The sequence below is a fragment of the Symphalangus syndactylus genome, chromosome 2 (assembly GCF_028878055.3).
Source record: "Symphalangus syndactylus isolate Jambi chromosome 2, NHGRI_mSymSyn1-v2.1_pri, whole genome shotgun sequence".
Classification (NCBI taxonomy): Eukaryota; Metazoa; Chordata; class Mammalia; order Primates; family Hylobatidae; genus Symphalangus; species Symphalangus syndactylus.
In genome coordinates this window covers 26,075,990-26,099,474 of record NC_072424.2, presented here as the reverse complement: position 1 = coordinate 26,099,474, position 23,485 = coordinate 26,075,990, and the positions used below count along the sequence as shown (strand labels likewise).

Here is a 23,485-nt window from a genome sequence, read left to right as displayed (position 1 = left end):
AGCGTTGCCCTTCTCGTGGCATGAAGCCCCTGGCTGTGGCATTCCTGAGGAAGACCCCGCAGACCCTGTGCATAGAAGCACATTCTGTTCCTTGTGGGATTGAACACTGCAAACTTCCCTTCAGCAGACTCTCCTTGCTAGTTGCCTTTCTCTCAAATTGTGCCAGTGGTGAGTAAAAGGTGAAGGTGGCTTGGTAACAGCGGCTTCCCACGGTGTCTCGGGTGCTGTGCCAGGTGCAGTGGAATCCACAGGTGAGGATGGTCACTATATGCTTGAGTGCTCACAGCACAGGGAGGCCTATTGACACACAGATCCACGAGTCACAGGAAGCCTCACTGGGACCCAAACCCTAGGAAAGGGCTTATTCTGCTCCACTTGTCCTATCTCTTCTGAGCTCTGGCTCATGTAGCTTTTCCTGTGCAATTCAGCAGCAAAGATCTCACCAGTGGATCTGCATCGAACGCCCTAATGATTTATTTATGGTATGCTTGCCTATGGCCCAGGACACCTGTCTGAAGCCTAGACTCTTAACCCTTTCTCTGCCAGCTGTCTTACACATTGGGACTGTTAGATGCAGTTTAGCAATTGGGCTTGGAAGAGAGACATGAGAGGTTATTATCACTTACCTTTTAAAAAATTATTTAAGCAATCGAATTGAATCTTTCCATGGTGTGGAAACTACTACTTAGCTACCACCTGGTGTTTTAATAGGACTCCCTTTGGTAATACTGCCTCCCTGCTCTGTCCACCACATCTCTGCGGAGATGATAAGAAGGACCTTCCCCACTGGGTGCCATGGCTCATGCCTGTAATCCCAGAACTTTAGGAGGCTGAGGCAGGTGGATCGCTTGAGCCCAGGAGTTCAAGCCCAGGCTGGGCAACTTAGGGATACCCCATCTCTACAAAAAACTTAAAAATTAGCCGAGTGTGGTGGTGCACACCTATAGTCTCAGATACTTGGAAGGCTGAGGTGGGAGGATCACTTAAGCCTGGGAAGTTAACGCTGCAGTGAGCTGAGCGTGGGAGGATGGGGCTGCGGTCAGCTGTGATAGCGCCACTGCATTCCAGCCTCAACACAGTGAGACTGTGTCCCACAATAAATATATAAATAAATAAAATAAGGCCCTTCCCATCTGCCTGGGGCCATGGCTATTATAAGACAGTGGCTTGAGCATCCACGCGCACTGGTGAGTGGCTGGGAAGTTATCAGCAGGCTGTAGGTCAGGATCTCAGACCATCCTTCCTTCTTAGCTACTTGGAATGAATATTGAAAGATACACTTTCAGGGCCCCTCGGCCCTGTGACTCAGCCTTCACCTTTGCTCTGGTTTCTTATCGGCTAGAGAAATGGATGAAAAAGGTTTCCACCCACAGAGCTGCTGTCCAGCTGGATTACTCAGTGGCTGAGAAGCATTTTACACAACATGAGGGCTTGGAAGAGGCTGTGTGTTGAATGTAGTTTTGGTATTGGGAGAGCCACACTTGTAGAAACAAAGCTGAGGTGTATGCTTAGGTGCATTCACTTGAAATGCCACCAACCAAGGTGGTAGAACTTTCTAAGTTAGCTGCCTGTGTTGGAGGTGGGATTACATGGAGCTGTTCATTTTATTCTTCTTTTTTTTTTTAAGTGTGTATATTTCAGATGAAACAGTACACATCAAGTGTTACCTTCCCAGTGAGACTACTCTACGCCACCCTGATTAAAACTCATCCACCAGGCGCGGTGGTTCACACCTATAATCCTAGTACTTTGGGAGGCTGAGGCAGGTGGATCACTTGAGACCAGGAGCTCAAGACCAGCCTGGACAACATGGCGAAACCCTGTCTCTACCAAAAATACAAAAATTAGCCAGGCGTACACCTGTAATCCCAGCTACTTGGGAGACTGAGGCATGAGAATCGCTTGAACCCAGGAGGCAGATGTTGCAGTGAGCCGAGATCACACCACTGCATTCCAGCCTGGGCAAGAGAGCAAGACCCTGTCTCAAAGAAAAAAAAGCAAAAAAACAAAAAAACTCATCCCCCTGCTGTACCCCCAATTCTCTTTCCCTGCTCTTGTTGTTTTTGTTGATCCGTGGTCCTAAATAATCTAGTTGTTTTTTTTTTTCTGAGACAGAGTCTCGCTCTGTCACCCAGTCTGGAGTGCAGTGGCGCGATCTCGGCTCACTGCAAGTTCCGCCTCCCAGGTTCACGCCATTCTCCTGCCTCAGCCTCTCCGAGTAGCTGGGACTACAGGCGCCCGCCACCACGCCCGGCTAACTTTTTGTATTTTTAGTAGAGACGGGGTTTCACCGTGGTCTCGATCTCCTGACCTCGTGATCCGCCCGCCTCGGCCTCCCAGAGTGCTGGGATTACAAGCGTGAGCCACCGTGCCTGGCAATAATCTAGTTATTGCTCAGGCTTGTTGTCAAACTCCCCAATATAATGCAATCTCACGAGGGCAGGGTTTTCCCTGCTATATCCCCAGCACCTGGAACAATGCCACGTATACAGCCAAGCCCTTCAATAGCTTTTGGCTGAATGATGGAGTAGCCAAGACTTTCAAGAAATCCAGTCATGATTTCTCCTCTTCCATCTGTCTTTTTCTTGTTTTTTTGCTTTGTTTTGTTTTTGAGATAGGATCTTGCTCTGTTGCCCTGGCTGGAGTGCAGTGGTGCAATTACAGCTCACTGCAGCCTTGACCTCCCTGGCTCAAGTGATCCTCCCACCTCAGGCTCCCAAGTAGCTGGGACTACAGGCGTGCACCGCCAGGCTAGTTTTTATATTTTTTGTAGGGACAGGTCCTCACCGTGTTCCCCAGACTGGTCTCAAACTCCTGGGCTCAAGCAATACATCCACGTCAGCCTTCCAAAGTACTGGGATTATAGGTGTGAGCCACTGCACCCGACCTCCATCTCTTCATTTCTATGAGGATTGTCTTTTCAGAAGCACAAATGCATGTATAATTCATTCTAATTGAGACTACTTGTACACACTGTCCAAATATTTTTTTCTTTCTCCCTGGCAATACGTCATGAGCTCTTTTCATATCACTACCTACAGATCGACTTTCTTTTTTAAAATACCTGCCCAGAATTCCATTGTGTGGAAGTACTGTAATTTGTTTCATTATTCTCCTATCAAGGAAGGCCTTCCTAGGCTTTTGGATTAGAAACAATTCTATAGCTTTGATGATGATAAATATAATAGTTAATACATGAACCTATGTGCCAGGCATGGTTCTAAGCACTTTATACATCCATTAACTCTTTTAATCATGGTGACAGCCTTAGAAGGGAAATACCATTATTGCCATTTTATAGATGAGAAACCACAGAGAATTAAATTATCTGCCCCAGGTCACAAAGAAAATGACCAAGAAGAGCTTGAGCCCAAATAGTCTGAGCCAACATTCTTAACCTGTACTTTACATGTCATTTGTGATGTAGTTTATTGATCTGATGTCTTTCTATGATATAAGTTGATAGTAGAATTACTAGGTGAAAGGGCATACATTTTATGATGTGTAGAGGGCAATGGGGACTTCTCTAAGAGATAGCACCAAATGTACATTTCCACAATTCATGTTGCATTTCTCACTGTTTCATCGCTGGAATCTGATGCACGAAGAAAAGGCGTGTCATTTAAATCTGCATTCTTAAGAACTATAAGCAAAGTTGAATGTCTTTCCCTAATTGTAAATAACTTGCTTGTTTTGCTGTGAACTTTCAGGACATCCCCTCTGCCCTTGCTTTACTGGGTTGCATTTGGTTTTTCATTGTCGTCTGAGTTTCTTATTAAAGAAATGAACTCTTAGCCTGTCTGAGGGGTTTGATACTTTTTCTTCAACGTGTCTTTGTCTCTGGTATCTTTTCTGTGGGGGAAATTTTTATTTTCATATAATCAAACTTGCCAACATTTCTGTTTATAGATTTTAGGTGTTATGTCTGTCTTGAGTCTTCTCCATGCCAAATTATAAGAGAAATTCTCTCCATACTTTTTCACCCCAACTATTCTTATGGTTTTCATTGCTTTATACTTAAGTCTTTGACCTATCTTCAATTTATTTTTGTTGTAGGGTAAGAGAGTAGACAGCTTAATGTATCCTCTCTGAATGGCTAGCCAGTTGTCTCAGTACACTTATTTTAAGTGAAAAAATATCTATTTTGATTTGAAATGCAATTTAGTACATGATAATAGCATCTACTGGGCATGTTTCAGGATGATTTTATTAAATAGGTTTGTCTATTCATGACCAATAGAAAACTCCTATAGCTCTTTTTTTTGTTTTGTTTTGTTTTTTTGAGGCAGAGTCTTGCTCTGTCACCCAGGCTGGAGTGCAGTGGTGTGATTTCAGCTCACTGCAACTTCCACCTCCCAGGTTCAAGGAATTCTTGTGCCAGAGCCTCCCGAGTAGCTGGGATTACAGGCATGCGCCACCAAGCCCAGCTAACTTTTTGTATTTTTGGTAGAGACAGGGTTTCGCCATGTTGGCCAGGCTAGTCTCAAACTCCTGGCCTCAAGTGATCTGCCCTCCTTGGCCTCCCAACATGCTGGGATTACAGGCGTGAGTCACCGCTCCTAGTCCAGTATGATTTATTTCTTGGCTGGACTTTCTACCTACTTATCCCATGTAGATAACTTCATTCCAACTCTTCTAAGTCTGGAAGAGTAGATGGATCTTGAATAGTCCTTAATGTGTGTCAGAAATACACCCCTGTCACCGTCCACCATTCCTATCCAATACCTCACCAAAGTATTGATTAGGGAGCAATCCTCTCCAGATTGGCCTGAATGACTTCTTATGATCTAAGATTTGGGGGTTTGAGGGTGGGGTGTTTGTACTGCAGGAAAAATGAGTTAACTGAGAGTATATGGAATAAATAATTGTGACCTGGAAAACTGTTCATTTGCTCAACAACCACTTGTTGAAAGTTTTTTATGTGCCAGGCATGGTGAGGGCATGAGAGGCACAGCAGTAAACAAAATTGAAATCTCTGTTCCAAAGAGAACATCAGCTCAGTTGGCGCAATGAGTGATAAGGAGCTAGGACTATTTCCCAGTGAACAGTGTCATGGAGAAGAGAACAAAGTCCATGACACTGACTGGAAAGGTAAAGATAATGTTCAATAAGGTGATCAGAAACAGTGAGCCTCCGAGGAAGTGACATTTGAGGTGAGGCCTGACCTATCAGCAATACACAACCATTTCAGACCTGGGGAAACATTCCAGGCAAAGAGAAGAGCAAATGCAGAGGCTTTGAGGTGGGAACAGACTTCGAATAGGGTTTGAGTGGGATATATACATAGGAAAAATACAATCTTTTAAAAGATAGAAACTATCAAAAGAAAATGATTTTTAGCCAATAGGGATAGTATGAAAGATTCATAGCAATAAACATAGTTGACCAAAAATTTAAATATTATAGTAGAAGGAGCCATTTAGGACATTTATCCAAAGAAAATGAGACTAAATGAAGACATGCTGCCCCAAGTCCACAAAAGGAAAAAAATCCAAAGCTGAATATGGGGTGATCATAACCTAGACACCAAGAATGGTCCAGGAATCGTGCACAGAGGTGTGAAGGCAGAAGGTGTCCTTCAGCTGACTTGAGAATAAAACATGTTAGGAGCCAGGAGATGAGTGACTGTGGCTCCAGTCATCCATCCACAGGGGAGGGGAAGGCCCTGGAGTGGATCAAGGACAAGGATGGTGGACAAATGGGCATCCTGGGGTCTGAGGCCAAGGCATGTCACCATCACCACGTCAAAAAGTGGAGTAAGCCTTTTGACATGGGACGTCCTGGTGTGTATTGGGGCTTGTTCAGCCATTTGTATATTACGTGAAACAGGAAATCCTAGACGCAGCATGACAGAGCTCTCTTTCCTCTTTTCTTTACCACTATTGTGCTTCTCCCTACTGTAACCAGGAGTGATGTTAAAAGGAAGAGGAAATGCCAGTCACGCCCACTGCTTGCAGGGGATTCTGTGGAGTGACTAAACCAGAACTGTAGTTTGAGTCACACAGGACATGTGACAAAAGGGGGGTGACTTTTTTTCCCCTTGTTTATTTGAACTTACTTGGAAGTGTTAACAGATTCTAATGGTTAGAATGGTAAACAGAGTTTCCCACTCCTGTCATGGTTTGACCCAGGGGTCTCACCTTCTCTCGGCCCTAGTTTCCCCCACTTAAACAGTGAGAGAGTTACATGATATGGTTGCAAATCCTCTCAGTGCTAACCTTGTAAGGTTAAAAATGTTTGAGTGTATTGGGCATTAAAAAGGAGACTGTACACCAGGCACAGTGGCTCATGCCTGTAATCCCAGCACTTTGGGAGGCTGAGGTGGAAAGATCACTTGAGCCCAGCAGTTCAGAACCAGCCTGGGCAACATAGTGAGACCCCATATCTAAAAAAAAAATTGTTAATTGTAAAAAAAAAAAAATTAAAAAGAGATTATCAAGATAGTAAAAAGACAACCTACAGAATAGAAGAAAATATTGCAAATCATATCTCTGATAAGTGTTGTGTGTGTGTATATATATATATATATATATGACCTAATTTTTAAATGGACAAAAGACTTGAGTAGACATTTCTTCAAAAAAGAAATACAAATGGCCAAGAAGCACATAAAAAATGCTCAACAGGCCGGGCGCGGTGGCTCACGCTTGTAATCCCAGCAATTTGGGAGGCCGAGGCGGGCGGATCACGAGGTCAGGAGATCGAGACCATGGTGAAACCCTGTCTCTACTAAAAAATACAAGAAAAATTAGCCGGGCGTGGTGGCGGGCGCCTGTAGTCCCAGCTACTCGGAGAGGCTGAGGCAGGACAATGGCGTGAACCCGGGAGGCGGAGCTTGCAGTGAGCCGAGATTGCGCCCCACTGCACTCCAGCCTGGGTGACAGAGCGAGACTCCGTCTCAAAAAAAAAAAAAAAAAAAAAAAAGATGCTCAACATCCTTAGTCATTAGAGAAATGCAGATCAAACCCACAATGAGATACCACTTCACACCTATTAGAATGGCTATTTAAACAGACAAACAAAGAGAAAGTAGCAGTGTTAAGGAGAATGGAGAGAAATTGGAACCCTCTTACATTGCTGGTTGGATATAAAATGGTGCAGCTACTGTGGAAAACAGTTTGGTGGTTCCTCAAAAAGTTAAATATAAAATTCGCGTTGACTCAGCAAATATAGATAGATAGACAGAGTGTAGTCTATCCATACAATGGGATAACATTGAGCCATAAAAAGAAACGAAGTATAGACATACTACCGCATCAATGAATCTTAAAAATTATACTATGTAAAAGAAGTCAGACACAAAAAGTCACATATATGGTTTCATTTATATGAAATATTTAGAATAGATAAATCCATAGCAACAGAAAGCAGCCTAGTCCTTTCTCTAGAGGCTGGGCATTGAAGGGAATGGGAAGTGACTGTTAATGGGTTCAGGGTTTCGTATTTTATGGTGATGAAAACGTTTTGGAACTAAATAGACGTAATGGTTGCACAACATTGTGAATGTACTAAATACTGCCCAATTGTACATTTTAAAGTGGTTAATTCTACATTATGTAAACTGTATCTCAATTTTTTAAAAAATTGAGGAAGGGCCGGGTGCAGTGGCTCACGCCTGTAATCCCAGCACTTTGGGAGGCCAAGGTGGGCGGATCACCTGAGGTCAGGAGTTTGAGACCAGCCTGGCCAACACGGTGAAACCCTCGTCTCTACTAAAAATGCAAAAAATTAGTTGGGCATGGTGGCAGGCACCTGCTACTCAGGAGGCTGAGGCAGGAGAATCGCCTGAAACTGGGAGGCAGAGGTTGCAGTCAGCCGAGATTGTACCACTGCACTCCAGCTGGGCAACAGAGCCAGACTCTGCCTCAAAAAAAAAAAAATTTGAGGAAGGAACCATGTGAAATTCTGTGCACCTCCTACTTGAGTTGGATACCTGGTCAGTGGTAGCAAACTAAGTAAGCTATTTCCATTGACAAAATACAAATAAATCCTTCCTTCATTGTCTTCCTCAAATAAAATCCCTTGCCAATATAGGCAAGGTACTTTCATTCTCATGAAACTGTGGCTTTAAAATGTGTAAATATCTCCCTTGTTTGTAATGAAGTGGTCAGTCTCGTTCTATTTGTGGGCAATATGATTGAAGTCTGTCTCAAAGGAGTAGTCAAACATTAACAGACCGTGATCCAAATTAAACTATGAAATATAAATTTCATAGTTCTTGTTTATCCCATGCCAGACTCTTAAAAATGGTTGTTAGTTAAAATTGAGGTTTCACAAAAATGCAGTCTTCTGGGTTTTCTAGGAAGGGGGCAGAATTCTGACAATCTGTGACCCATAGTATTGTTACTGTGTGGTAACAATCACCTGAGATTGACAGCAGGTGCCCCCTTGAGAATAGCCATAGATTCTCTGTCCCTTTTCTCCCATATATATTACCAGTCAGGCTATTCACTCTCCTTCCTGACCCCACCCCCGTATCACCACAACTGAAGAGAAATTCAATTTTTAGACCCTGATTCAAAGACATTGTTTGCAAAGTCTCCTATTAAAATATAAATGTGCCATCTGGAAGAAGAGGGCAGAAATCCTTAGTGCGACCATTTTTTCCCGTAGTCGAACAAGAGGGTGTTGGTAAGGATCCCTTAATTTGTGGGTGGGATTGAGGCAGAGGGAAAAAGCCCAGATAAAATATCACCAGTCTGGGGTGGCCGTGGTGGCTCACACCTGTAATCCCAGCACTTCGGGAGGCCAAGGTGGGAGGACCGCTTGAGCCCAGGAGTTTGAAACCAGCCTGGGCAGCATGGTGAGGCTGTGTCTTTACAAAAAAATTAAAGAATTGGCTAGACGTGGTGGCTCACGCCTGTAATCCCAGCACTTTGGGATGCCAAGGCAGGTGGATCATGAGGTCAGGAGATCGAGACCATCCTGGCCAACATAGTGAAACCCTGTCTCTATTAAAAATACAAAAAATTAGGCGGGCATGGTGGCAGGCACCTGTAGTCCCAGCTACTCGGGAGGCTGAGGCAGGAGAATGGCGTGAACCCGGGAGGTGGAGCTTGCAGTGAGTTGAGATTGCACCACTGCAGTCCAGCCTGGGTGACAGAGCAAGACTCTGTCTCAAAAAAATAGATAAATAAAAAATAATAATAATGAAGAATTAACTGGTGTGGTGGCACACACCTGTAGTCCCAGTTACTCAGGAGCCTGAGGTGGGAGGTTCACTTGAGCCCACGAGGTTGAGGCTGCAGTGAACCAGAATTGTGCCACCGCACTCCAGCCTGGGCAACAGAGTAAGACCCTGTCTTAAATATATATATATATATATATCTCCGTGTATATATATATATATATATATATCTCCATATGTATATATATCTCCATATATATATATCCATATAAATATATCTCCATATATATATATCCATATATATATCTCCATATATATATATCCATATATATATATCTCCATATATATATATATATATATATATATCTCCAGTCTTGTCACAATATCCCAGCCTGAAGGGAGTGGCTGGTGGTGGACTGGTTGGGAGAGTACAAAAGAGGCACAGGCTTCTCCTCCCCTTTGGTACTGCCACCGCTTTTTCAATTTCACAATCTTCCGGGAGGCAGTGCCCCCTTCTCTGCCTGGGCTTTATGGCTAGTTTTTGAATGCTTTTGCCTCCTGGAGTGCCACCTCATCATACAAGTCCAGGTTAGCCTGAATTCCAAAAATCCCAACTCTCAGAATCCTGCCAGGTGGTCACAATAGCACCCTTGTTATTATGTAACCTAGCACCCATGGGACCTTGCTTTTATTTTTGTTTTGACTTATTTTTCTCCCCCTGAATGCAATATGGAAAGAACCAAGGAGTTGAGGACTATTATCCCAGTTTCTGGAAGTTCAGTTTTCTCCTCCAAAATGGAAAGGGACTCTCCAAAGTCAGGTAATAACTAATCGAGGGGCAGAAAGATAGTAAGAGTGGCCCAGGGTTTCTTGTGTCTGTTCCTGCCCCCACACAAAATTCCTGCACCTTGTGGCCTTTCTCAGACTAGAGTGAAGTGTGTTTCCCTTGTTAAAGAAGGTTCCAGGTGGCAGCTAATGGCAGCTGTCCAAAGCTCTAAGGGCAACTTTGATCTTGATCTGATCCAACTTTTAATTGAGCTTGCTTTGTTCTTTTGATTTTCAGTGGGCATGTGCGGCATCATCTCTGAGCTATTGTTTCATCAGGCATTGCAGTAAACTTTGAAGAATGCAAATTCTGAACTTCATTTGCTGTCACCTGGAAGGTGCTAGACAAATTCAATCCCCTTGAATTCTGTGACTAGAACCTATAAGAAAAAGTGAATTGTCGTTTTGTAGGTTTTCATAGAGAAGTAGCAATAGGGAATGGTGGGTGAATTTGGACAAGTCACTTTATCCCAAAGCATCCATTTCCTCTTCTGTGAAATACTACTTTATAGTGTTGTTTGGCCTAAATTAAACAAACCATGCAAAAAGCCCAGTCCTGTGCCTGGCATACAGTAAGTGCTCATGTGTTTGCTGCTATTATATTCTCCTAATCCAGTTTGAAGGCTGTGAGGCAGCAACTTTCCAGGAAAAGATGGCTTCAGCAAGGGTATGTTCCTAGGACCTACCCTAAAGTTAGTCTCTTCTATTAGAGTAGTTTGAAGCTGAACTTGGCTGAAAACGATAAGAAAGGCTGGGTTGGGGGAAGCCTTTGTTACTTTTAGTTTCTTGAGATCTCTTCTTGACCTAACTCTTCAATGCTCACCACGTGTCATCCATTCTCCAGCACTGTTTCTGTGTACCTGACTGACAGTTTGCCTCATAGTAAAATGATTCCTCTGGGCTCCCTAGGCGAGAGGATGTTGGGCATAGCAAGTTGTAATGCTGTTGATCTCGGAAACCCTTCCGATGCGCCAAAAAATAAAGCAATGAGCAAGACATATCTAGCCAGCAGGAAATATCCTTCATACAAAATGGTTAATTTCTAAAACCTGTGGCATCACCTTGACCGATCTCTTCTGTTTGGTTTATATGGGGGAAACCCAGCTGGAAGAGTCCTTCCTGACCCTTGGTCTGCCTGGGCAGAGGAGATACTGTCCTCTGACCACCAGGTTATGTTGGGTCTAGCAGGCTGCCTTCTTCCAGGCTTTGTGCACCTGGACAAAGACAGTCATTTCTCAAAATTGTTTGGGAAATGATTAACTTGTTTCCTTTGATCCTCCCTGCTCTGTGTGAGGACAGTCAAGTAGCAGGGGTGGAGAATGTGTTCTATTATTTTCAACAGTGCTAAGTAAACAGTGGGAGAAATTCTGCTACTAGAGAGGTACAACTCTATTTGAGGGTTTGAAGGCGTGTGTGTGTGTGTGTGTGTGTGTGCATGTGTGTGTGTGTCCTTCTGTAAACATAGAGCTATTGAGTACAAAAATATGGCCATTTCCTCTAAATTTTCTTTCCCCTGTTTTTTTTTTTAAGGTCTGAATTTCCTGCTGCTATTCACAAAGATGCTTTTTATCTTTAACTTTTTGTTTTCCCCACTTCCGACCCCGGCATTGATCTGCATCCTGACATTTGGAGCTGCCATCTTCTTGTGGCTGATCACCAGACCTCAACCCGTCTTACCTCTTCTTGACCTGAACAATCAGTCTGTGGGAATTGAGGTAATTTACCAGTCATCCTTTTAGTTTGTCAACCTTCATCAAACTCAAACTGTAACTCCAAACCTAGGGATAACTCATGAAGGGGATTGGGTGCGGCATGGGAAGGTAAAGCTTTCATGTTACCAATCAACAGGCAATATACAAATTTAAACTTCTATTACTGGCACATTTTCTTTTGTAATAAGGAAGGTTGTATGATGTCAGTAATCTAGATTGGAGTTGACAAACTATAGCCATGAACCAAATCCATCTTTTTTTGTGCATCTGGCAAGTAAAGAATAGTTTTTACCTTTTTTAAGGGATGAGTTAAAAACAAAAATGGGAAAGATGAGGCATGTCCCACAAAGCCTAAAGTGTTTGCTGTCTAGCCCTTTGCAGAAGTAGTTTGACAACTCATGATCTAAATAATAGTGTCAGAAATTTGGGGACAGGAGAACATTTTCATGGAGATACCCAGTGTCTGAGAACAATTAAGCCATTTCCTCCAGTTAAATTCTAGTTTGAGTTAAATTTATTTTTCTTAAAACTATAAAGATTGAACTAGGCTCACTCCCCTGACTTTCAGCAAATTCCCCAGCTTCCTGTATCTATGAGCAAATTGAAAGTTCCAAGAATGTTCTCTTCATTTCTCCTTCCTTCTGCACCCATGAATATCTTCATCTGTTTTCATCTTCTACCCTCTTCGGAGAAAAAAGCATTCCTGTTCCTTCACAAGGCTAACTTCTTCTGTTCTGTTCTTTTTACAGGATAGAGGGAATCTTACTCCAAGCTACCCCTACTCTCCACCTCCTCTCCCACCTGTGGGTACATCTGCATGTTCAATGTCTTCATTGACATCTTCCCGTCCTGCTGCATTCCACCACCACCTCTCACACCTTTCCTTTCCCACCAGAGTTCTTTGAGAGTAGTTTGCTGATCGATTTCCTCTTCTGAACTTCAACCCACTGAGATCTGACCTTTTACCACTACCATCTCCTCCAAAGTGCTCTGAATCACTCATAGCCTAACTTCTAAATTCAATGACTTCTCTTTCAGCTTTCCTCTCAATTGACTTGAGACTTCTTTCTTGAAACTCCTCCTTTTGCCTTTTATAATATCCTTCCACGAGATTTCTTCCTAATTTCAAATCAATCTTTCTTTGTCACTTCGGTTCTTTCCTCTCTTCATACTAGGGTTTTATTCTCAGCATCTCTTGAATCCTCTGCAGCAGGGGTTGGCAAACGTATGCTATAAAGGCCAGGCAGTAAATGGTATAGAATTTGCAGACTACATGGGCCCTTTTGCAATGACTCAATGCTGCTGTTGTAGAATAAGAGTACAGTACCAGACAACATGTAAACAAATGAGCATGAATGTGTTCCGATAAAAGTTTACTTATAAAGGCAGGTGGTAGGCCAGATTCAGCCTGCAGATTATAGTCTACCAAACCCTCGTCTAAATTCTCACAGCTAAGAAAATACCTCCTCTTTTATGACTTGAAAATGTGCCTAAGTCTGTGACACTGAAATCTGATTTTCTAATCTGACCTCCGTGATGCTTAAGTAACTTAACCTCTCCATGTCTCTTTATGCATGTTTTCTCCCTTCACACACAGACACACACACACACACACACACACCCTCCTTTCCTATTCTATTTCAGTTAAATGTATCTCTTCTTACGCAGTTGCCAAAGTTAATAGTCTGAAACATCTTGGATTCTTTCTTCTTCCTTGTACTAGGCACTTAAACAGATAGCAAGACCCTGTCTTCCTTCACTAGACAAGGAACTTTATTTTTGCTATTTTCTGTCTTAATGTGATAGCCCATGGACATTTTCCCTGATGTCCTAGACTAAGTTAGATCTCTTGTTACATCATCATGTGTTTTCCTGTACTTTCACAGCTCTCACTTTGGATACTAATTTACATTGTTGAATGCTTATTTAATTGTTGCCTATTCTTCTCTACACGAAACTTCATGAGAGTTGGACCACTGGACCACACCCTGAGCACCTGTTGTAGCTCCAGGGTCCATCCCAGGGCCCTGATCCTGTAGCTCCAGCTGACATTTCAGATAGATTCCTAGCTACTCCCTTTTTCTTTCTTTTTTTTTTTAGAGGAAGTCTTCGCTCTTGTCCCCCAGATTGGAGTGCAGATGGTGTGATCTTGGCTCACTGCAACCTCTGCTTCCCAGGTTCAAGCGATTCTCCTGCCTCAGCCTCTCAAGTAGCTGGGATTACAGGTGCCTGCCACCACACCCAGCTAATTTTTGTATTTTTAATAGAGAGGGGGTTTCACCATGTTGGCCAGGTTGGTCTCCAACTGCTGACCTCCGATGATCCACCTGCCTTGGCCTCTCAAGGTGCTGAAATTACAGGCGTGAGCCACAGCGCCCAGCCAGCTAACCCCTTTTTCTTGAATACGCCATCCTCTAGCTGCCTGCCCAACTCTGCGCTGCATTTTCTTACCTCCATGCCTTTGCTCACGCTGTTCCTCCACTCTGGAATTTTCTTTTTTCTCTTTTACCCTACCCAAATCATATCTTTTGCCAAATGCCTACTTGTCTTCGAAGTTTGTATTGAAATACCATTTCTTCCCTGTAATCTTTCTGCTTAATACAGAACTGGTTGCTTCATTCCCACCACCAATCCATTTCCTCCAAATTCATTATAGCATGTACATCATGGTATTATATTTGCATTTTTTCCTTATGACCTACTCATACTCCAACAACCCTAGTGTGTGAGGTGCTTAAGGGCAGCAATTTTGTCTTAACTCACATCTACAGTATTTACAGAGTACCTAGAACACATAGTATGCATTCAGTAGAAGTTTAAACTCAATAAGATAAAAAAGATATAAAACTATACATATCATCTCTCCTCCATATACATACACAGATGGATGCCAGTGGCAATCTCTGGGTGGGATTACAGATCCACTTTTCTTAAGCCTTTATTACAATTTTGTATTTTTTTTTGTTGTTGTTTTGAGACGGAGTTTCACTCCGTTGCCCAGGCTGGAGTGCAGTGGCATGATCTTGCCTCACTGCAACCTCTACTTCCCCGGTTCAAGCAAATCTCCTGTCTCAACCTCCCGAGTAGCTGGGACTACAGGCATCTTCCGCCATGCCTGGCTAATTTTTGTATTTTTAGCAGAGACGGAGTTTCACCCTGTTGGTCAGGCTGGTCTCGAACTCCTGACCTCAGGTGATCCACCCGCCTCAGCCTCCCAAAGTGCTGGGATTACAGGCGTAAGCCACCGAGCCCAGCCACTTTCCTATTTTCTAAAATGTCTACGATGTAAACATACTATGATTTGGGGATTTTTAAAAATCAATTGACTAACAAAGAGAACATTCCCATGACCTCAAAATCAGCATTTATGGTCTCTTTAATTCAATTCATAAAGGTTTTGGAAGGAGTCAGGGGAGACTTGGACATGGCCTAAACTTGGTCTTGTATCTTAGGGAGGAGCGCGGAAGGGTGTTTCCCAGAAGAACAATGACCTAATAAGTTACTACTTCTCAGATGCCAAGACTATGTATGAGGTTTTCCAAAGAGGACTCGCTGTGTCTGGTAAGCCTGGTGGTCTGTCCTTGCCTGAAGAAGACAAGGTGGGGTCTGTGGCCCATCTCTCTTTCTCTGTCTCACTTCTAAAACCCCAGCTATTTAGATGCAGTCATCCAAGTAGAATTGCAACATGCAAAATAGAGGCGGCATTAGAACACAGTATTAGGATGGTGTTTGGAACCAGTGTCAGACGGACTTAGGTTTGAAACCTGGTTCTTCCGTTTCCAGCTTCATAACCTTGTGCAAACCACCTGTTTCTCTGAATCTGTTTCTCAACACAAGAAGAACGTCCCTGCCAAAACTGTTGTTAAAGGGTCAAGGAGATAATAATATAGGACAGTATCTTTAACTCACTAGTACCTCATATTTGTTTAGAAACAAGCCTTTCATTAATGTAATTCCCTGCATTTACAGATAGATAATATGAGCCAGGACTAGCAGTCCAGGACTTCTGATGTCTCACCTCGTCCTTGACTCTGATACCATCCTACTGACCAAAGTTAGCACTTCTTTGGACTTTTTTAGAGACTACCAAATGGGCTTTGACACGTTCATTTCGAATACATCCAGCCTTAATATTTATATCTTATATCGTTGAACGTAATGCCTGGCACACACATGTTTACTTTTAAAAGCTACTGGCTTATAGCTCTTTCTGTGCCTTTGGTCTTTTGGGTGACATTCTGGCCGTGTAACTTTTATCCGTCCCTTGACTTCTGCATGTTAACTAAGACTAAGAGCATATTCATAGCCAACTCCTGTCAAGTGTTAACTGTACAATAGCTACTGCACATATATTACTTCATCTTCCCTAAACCACAGGAAGTAGTTACTATCACTGCCATTTTTAAAGATGAGGTCCCAGACTCACAGCTTCAAGACCATCACCAAGGTCATAGAACTAGAAAATGTCAGAGCTGATAGGAAAATCTAAGTGTGTCTATTTGAGTAGGTTGTTCTATTTTAGGTTAGCTCTTAAGTGTTTTATAAAAGTAGTTACTCCTCCAGACAATGAAAGATTTGTTGTCAAGAAAACATCTATCTGAAGACTCCACTCGGGCCTGTACTTGGTATATCTGGCTCCAAATCAGCATTTACTTATAGACTTCATGCAAATAACAAATAAAAACAAACCAAACATCAGTTTCTTTACTTCTCTGGCAATTTAAGATAGTATATGTCTAATACAGTATAATTTCCTTTGGGATTTTTTCTTTTTTTTTCAGAGACAGGATCTTGCTCTGTCACCCAGGCTAGAGTGCAGTGGTGTGATGGAATATAGCTCACTACAACTTCACACTCTTGGACTCAAGCAATCCTGTCACCTCAGCTTCCCAAGTAGCTAGGACTACAGGCATGTGCTGCCACACCTGGCTGATTTTTGTTTTTTTCCTTTTTTTCTTTTCTTTTTTTTTTTTTTTTTGAGATGGAGTCTCGCTCTGTTGCCCAGGCTGCTGGAGTGCAGTGGCGCAATCTCGGCTCACTGCAACCTCCGCCTCCCAGGTTCAAGAAATTCTCTGCCTCAGCCTCCCGAGTAGCTGGGATTACAGGCACCTGCCACCATGCCCGGCTGATTTTTGTATTTTTAGTAGAGATGGGGTTTCACCATCTTGGCCAGGCTGGTCCTGAACTCCTGACCTTGTGATCTACCCGCCTTGACCTCCCAAAGTGCTGGGATTACAGATGTGAGCCACTGTGCCCAGCCTATACCTGGTTAATTTTTAAATTTTTTGTAGAGACAAGGTCTCACTATGTTGTCCAAGCTAGTCTCAAACTGACTTCAAGAGATAACCCCCTCCCCGACTCCAGCCTCCCAAAGTACTGGGATTACAGGAGTGGGCCACTATGCCCAGCTCTAGTGATTTTCTGTTTTTAGAAGTTTTCTTTATTGAGGATGTGTTGTTATTGTGACTAAAACAAGCCATTTAGCATGTGATATGTGGCACATGAGATATATAATTTAGGATTTTTAAAAAAATACTAAATCCTAAAGCAATACCATTAAAATAGCTTCTCATGGAAGCAGATGTGAGAAATCTGGTGTGGCTACGTACATAGAAAAATGATAGCCGGGCATGGTGGTGGTGCCTGTAATCCCAGCTACTTGGGAGGCTGAGGCAGGAGAATCACTTGAATCTGGGAAGTGGAGGTTGCAGTGAGCCAAGATCGCGCCACTGCACTTCAGCCTGGGTGACAGAGGGACACTCCGTCTCAAAAAAATAAAAAAAAAATGACACTTCTGGTCCTATCTGGGGTTGAATATATTAGCCTTAGCCAGTAGTTTGTTTATCTTGAGACTCACTTGGGGCTATTGTTTAAAATATATATCTTCTGGTTACACCTTAGGTTCACTGAATTAAATTTCCAGATAATGAGACCTAAAAATCCTCAGGAAGCTTTGTATTTTTAGCAACGCTTCCAGGGGATTCTGTATACGAGAGTTGGAATTCTACTTAGTTTAGAGGGACAACTCTGCCAAGAATTTGTTAAGGGATGGGCTCTGTGTAGATGGCCACAGCTTAGAACAGAACAGGTCTGAGTTGACTAAGTTAATGAAAGGCTAGGCTGTTGCCTGGTCAGGCATTTGGCTAGTAGGCTGAAGCTGATCAAGTCACAGAGTTTAATGAGACCTGAGTTGTTGCCCCTTTGGGCTAATTATTTGACTTATTCCTTAGACACCAGCCTCTGCTGCATTTTTATCAATCAAGAGGTGATAAGATGCAGTATAATTCCTTCCTGGAACTCTTTCTTTCTTTCTTTCTTTCTTTCTTTCTTTCTTTCTTTCTTTCTTTCTTTCTTTCCTTCCTTCCTTCCTTCTTCCTTTGTTTTCTTTTCTTTCTTTCCTTCTTTCTTTCTTTCCTTTTCTTTCTTTTTCTTTCTTTTCTTTCTTTCTTTCTTTCTTTCTTTCTTTCTTTCTTTCTTTCTTTCTCTCTTTCCTCCCTCCTTCTCCTTCTTTCTCTCTCTCTCTCTCTCTCTCCTCCTGTCTTTCTTTCTTCAGGGTCTGGCTCTGTTGCCCAGGCCGGAGTGCAGTGGCACAATCTAAGCTCACTGCAACCTCCACCTCCTGGGCTCAAGCCATTCTTCCACCTCAGTCTCCCAAGTAGCTGGGACTACAGGCTTATGCCACCATCCATGGCTAATTTTTTATATTTTTTATAGAGATGGAGTTTTGCCATGTTGCCCAGGCTGGTCTTGAACTCTTGAGCTCAAGTGATCTGCCAACCTCTGCCTCCCAAAGTGCTGGGATTACAGGCATGAGCCACTGTGCCCAGCCCCCAGTATACTTTCTTAGGCATTCATCAGCTCTACCACTTGCTGAGTGAGCTTGACCAAGCTGTCTCAGTCCTTCATAATTCTTAGTACAATGCAAATGATAATAGCTGGGAAGACGAGTTAATGTGCTTGGCATGAAGTAAGCATTTAATAAATGGTAGCTATCATTAGTGATTAATGTTAGTACAAATGATCTCATTGGTAGACCACCCAAGGCACACACCCTGGGGGAGCAAGTGTTGCTTCCACTCTGACAAAGCCATGCTTCAGGGAAAGTTAGTCCGAGACGTTACTTCTTAGGCTTTCATGCAGCTGTTTCAATTGGAAGCAAAAGTACTAACGTTTTCTGTACACAGCCTCCTCATTCATTTTTATATCTCTTTAATCAGAGTGGGTATCTCTTTCCTGCTTTCCTTTGTTTTTTTTCCATCTCTTAGTCTAGAAGTCCACTTACTTGCCTCCAAATTCCTAGTAACTCTCTTTCTGAATAATTCCTTTTGGCAAGACCTGAATTCCTCTTAGCAGTTTGACTAGATCCTCTCTATACATTTTCCTGCCCTTCTACTTGTCTACTTATAACAGCCTCCTTCTGGCTTAGACGTGAGGGCTTCTAAGCCACTTCGTGTATTCTTCAGCCTAATACCACTACTGCCTTGACTTAGCTTTAAAAGCTGAGATGCCATTTATTCTTGTAAATGGATGTTCCCAAACTTATTTTAAGTATGGCTGAGTAGTTTAGATGTTCAGAAGTTTAATTCTTTTATTGTCAAATGCAAGATGTAAATTGGAAAAATACTGAAGACAAATGCATGAGTGTGTGCACACCTCTGTGTGTGTTTCTGTGTTTTTTACAAGCCTTGATATCTTAGAAGATACTCTCATACAAATGGGCAAAGTACATGAATAAGCAAGTCATGAGAGTAAATAAAACCTAACAAGGAAAAAGGTTTCACTTTACTAGCTGTTAAAGAAACTTAAACTATAGTAATAACCTTTCAACCCTATCAAACCTGAAAATATTTTTGTTTTGTTTTGTTTTGAGACTGAGTTTTGCTCTTGTTGCCCAGGCTGGAGTGCAATGGCACGCTCTCAACTCATTGCAACTTCCGCCTCCCAGGTGAAGCGATTCTCCTGCCTCAGCCTCCCCAGTAGCTGGAATTACATGCATGTGCCACCGCACCCAGCTAATTTTGTATTTTTAGTAGAGACGGGGTTTCTCCATGTTGGGCAGGCTGGTCTTGAACTCCCAACCTCAGGTGATCTGCCCACCTTGGCCTCCCAAAGTGCTGGGATTACAGGCATGAGCCACTGTGCCCAGCCTTGAAGATAGTTTTTAAAGACACTATTTAGTGGTCTATGAGAGTGTGTTAAAACTTGATGTGATAGGAGAAAAGTGAATTGTCACATCTGCTCAAGTAAGCAGTGTGGTCTAGGTATCAAAAGCCTGACTGTTCTGAGCCCCCATTCCCTTCCCTTATTATATTTTAGGGGCTCCATTCTAAGGAAATGTTCTAAATTTAAAAGGATCAATTTGAAAATATTTAGCATAATTTAAAGTGTCAAACTTGAAAACAATCTAAATACCCACGATGAAATAAAGCCAGCTACAATAGAACCCTTCGTCGACTGGCCATTGAAACCACTACAGAGAAAAAATAATGACATGAAAATACTTAGGTCAGATTGGGAGAGGAAGCAAGGTATCAAAGTATTATATTCATTCTATACATGGGGAATGAACATAACTGTCAAACTATGCAAAAGGGCCATGGAATAATATATCAGTGTTAATAATGGTATTTGGGTGATGAGATTGATGATGCATATTTTAACTTTTTTATATCTTTATGAGCATAGTTTTTATCGTAGGGAAGTTCAATCCAAGATTGTTCAGTACAGGCTGTTTGTGTTTACTTGTAGGCTTTTACTTGGTCACGTTTTGTGGGCTAACCCCATATGGATGGCTTTCTCTGAATATCTACATTATCGTGGAGGTTACGTATTCAACACTGAACCACTCCTGTTTTGTGTAGCATTTCCTAAGTGTTTCAAGTACAGTTTATAGGACTCTTCATTTTTCAGAACTCAGTGCTTTCTGACTTTGAATTTCCTGGACATATAAGAGAAGCTCAAATCCTTGTTGGACTTATCCTTTGTGTCTTGCCCCTTCTTAATCTCCTTTTAGCTTCCTTGGTCCAGAGAATTTGCAACTGGAGTTGATTTTCTTTTAATATTATGTTTTTAGACAATGGGCCCTGCTTGGGATATAGAAAACCAAACCAACCCTACAGATGGCTATCTTACAAACAGGTAAGTTGAGTCCATGATTTTAGACAGATTCTTTCTAACATAGTATTCTGAACTACAGGATACGATATTGGTCAGTTTTGGGTCTTGACCTCTTCTCTCTCTCTCTCACCCCATCTCTCTTTTTTGTAGGTGTCTGATAGAGCAGAGTACCTGGGTTCCTGTCTCTTGCATAAAGGATATAAACCATCATCAGACCAGTTTGTCGGCATCTTTGCTCAGAATAGGCCAGAGGTAACTATGTTGAAGCTAACTAAAGGAAATGAGTCAGGATTAAGTTTAAAAACTTCAAATGCTATTCCCCGTCCAGCATTCCAACACTTGTTAATGCCTTACCAAAGCTATTGTTAAAATTTTCTAATGCTTATTCTGCTTGAAAGAGTTACCACTCAGAACCTATTTAATTTCTGGTTAAGTGTCTGGCACTCTTACCTAGGTGTTCGGACTTCTCTTGTTTCCCAGCCTATCATGCGTCATTTGAAGTCAATCTGCTTGTTACATGAGGAAAATAAGGAAGCTAGGAGGGACCGCCAAATAAGATCTTGAAGATATTTGGAAAGTATGTTTTAGTATTACAGCTGAAACTTGCAATTTGTACTTGAACTAGTAAATTCAGCCGTTCATTGCTACTGAGTCTGGCCATAGCCATCTTTCCACAGTGAGTTGGAAGCAGATTTTAGACAGTAAGATGACAGTATCAAGCTTATCTCCAAGTTTCGGTTAAGTCATTAGGCGCATTATCCCCAGAGGAAGTCTTTTTATGCTTCAAACGCTCCCTAGAAATGCAGCATATGATACATATAACATACAAAATTTGTGTTAATCAACTGTCTGTGTTATCAGCAAGGCTTCTAGTCAACAGAAGCCATTAGTAGTTAAATTTTGAGGGAGTTAAGTTCTATGTGGATCTTATTGCAAGTTCACAAACTGTAAGTCCCAGTTCTAATGCTAATACAAATATAAAAATATTCACCTATATTTTTAGGTGAATCTACATACTCCATTCTTGCCACAGTCAGCCTCAATAGAAAAAGGTTCCCTTGACTCTAGTTTAGGAACTTAACACCTAATCTGATACAGTTAATCCTTGAACAACATGGGGGTTAGGACCACTGCCTATTCAGTAAAAAGATCCACAGATAACTCCCCCAAAACTTAACTATTAATAGCCTTCCTTCCTGATGATATAGATCGTTGATTAACACATATTTTTGTATGTTGTATGTATTGTATACTGCTTTCTTACAATATAATAAGCTAGAGAAACGAAAATGTCATTGAGAAAATGATAAGGAAGAGAAAAATGTATATATACTATTCATTAGGTGGAAATGGATCATTATAAAGGTCTTCATCTGAGTCATCTTTACCTTGAGTAGGTTGAGGAGGAGGGAGAAGAGAGTTTGGTCTTGCTGTCTCAGACCTGGCAGAGGTGGAAGAGGTAGAGGAGGTGGAAAGGGAGGCAGGAAATATAGGCACCCTCAGTGTAACTTTCATTGAAAAAAAAAAATCCACAAGCAGACCCTCACAGTTCAAACCCATGTGTTCAAGGAGCAACTGTATATTAGTCTCCTAGGACTGCTATAATCTAATACACAGACCATGTGGCTTAAACAACAGAAATTTATTTTCTCACAGTTCTGGAGCCTAGGAATCCAAGATCAGAGTGTCAGCAGGTTTAGCTTCTCCCGAGGCCTCTGTCCTTGACTTGTAGACAGCCACTTTTTCATTTTGCCTTCACACGGCCTTTTCTCTGTGCACATGTATCCCTCATGTCCGTTCTTCTTCATAGAAGGAAGGGATTAGGACCCCACACTTAAAACTTCATTTAACCTTAATTACTTATTTAAAAGCCCTATCTCATATACTGTCACATTGGGGATTAGGGTTTCAACATAAATTTGGGTTGGGCCAGAGGAGGGGTGACAGGGAGATAGAATTCAGTCCATAACATCTACGTTGACATTTAAGGCCCATCACTAGCAGATTCCTACCTACCTTTCCAGTTTTATTTCCTGTAGTCTTCAAGCTTGCTAATGTGTATCCACACAATGATGTCATGCTATCTGTATTAGTTCGTTATCACACTGTTATGAAGAAATACCTGAGACTGGGTAATTTATAAAGGAAAGGGGTTTAATTGACATACAGTTCTGCAGTGCTGGGGAGGCCTCAAGAAACTTACAATCATGGCAGTGGAAAGCAAACATGTCCTTCTTCACATGGTGGCAGGAAAGAAAAGAATGAGACCAAAGAGGGTGGAAAGCCCCTTATGAAATCAGATCTCATGAGAACTCACTCACTGTCACGAGAACAATGTATTAGTCTGTTTTTATGCTGCTGATAAAGACATACCTAAGACCTGGAAGAAGAGGAGGTTTAATTGGACTTACAGTTCCACATGGCTGGTGAGGCCTCAGAATCATGGCAGGAGGCAAAACGCACTTCTTACATCGTGGCAGCAAGAGAAAATGAGAAAGAAGTAAAAAGTGGAAACTCCTGATAAACCCATCAGATCTCGCGAGACTTATTTACTATCACGAGAATAGCACAGGAAAGACCAGCACCCATGATTCAATTACCTCCCCCGGGTCCCTCCCACAACACGTGGGAATTCTGGGAGATACAATTCAAGTTGAGATTTTATTTTATTTATTTATTTTTTTGTGAGATGGAGTTTCACTCT

General features: G+C 42.2%; 1 protein-coding gene across 7 annotated transcripts in view; it reads left to right on the top strand.

The window, feature by feature from the left end:
• ACSL5 (acyl-CoA synthetase long chain family member 5) overlaps positions 1-23,485 on the top strand; it is a 50,494-nt gene that overhangs the window by 5,937 nt on the left and 21,072 nt on the right. For 4 of the 7 annotated variants that reach the window (XM_055249012.2, XM_055249031.2, XM_063617697.1 and 1 more), the window contains exons 2-5: positions 11,483-11,667; positions 15,117-15,225; positions 20,738-20,802; positions 20,932-21,033. In XM_055249012.2, the coding sequence (XP_055104987.2) occupies positions 11,483-11,667; positions 15,117-15,225; positions 20,738-20,802; positions 20,932-21,033 (461 nt within the window). Of the gene's footprint in view, positions 1-9,840; positions 9,948-11,482; positions 11,668-15,116; positions 15,226-20,737; positions 20,803-20,931; positions 21,034-23,485 lie in introns of those variants that run through there. The other 3 variants (XM_063617705.1, XM_063617700.1, XM_055249022.2) reach the window with 2 other exon arrangements.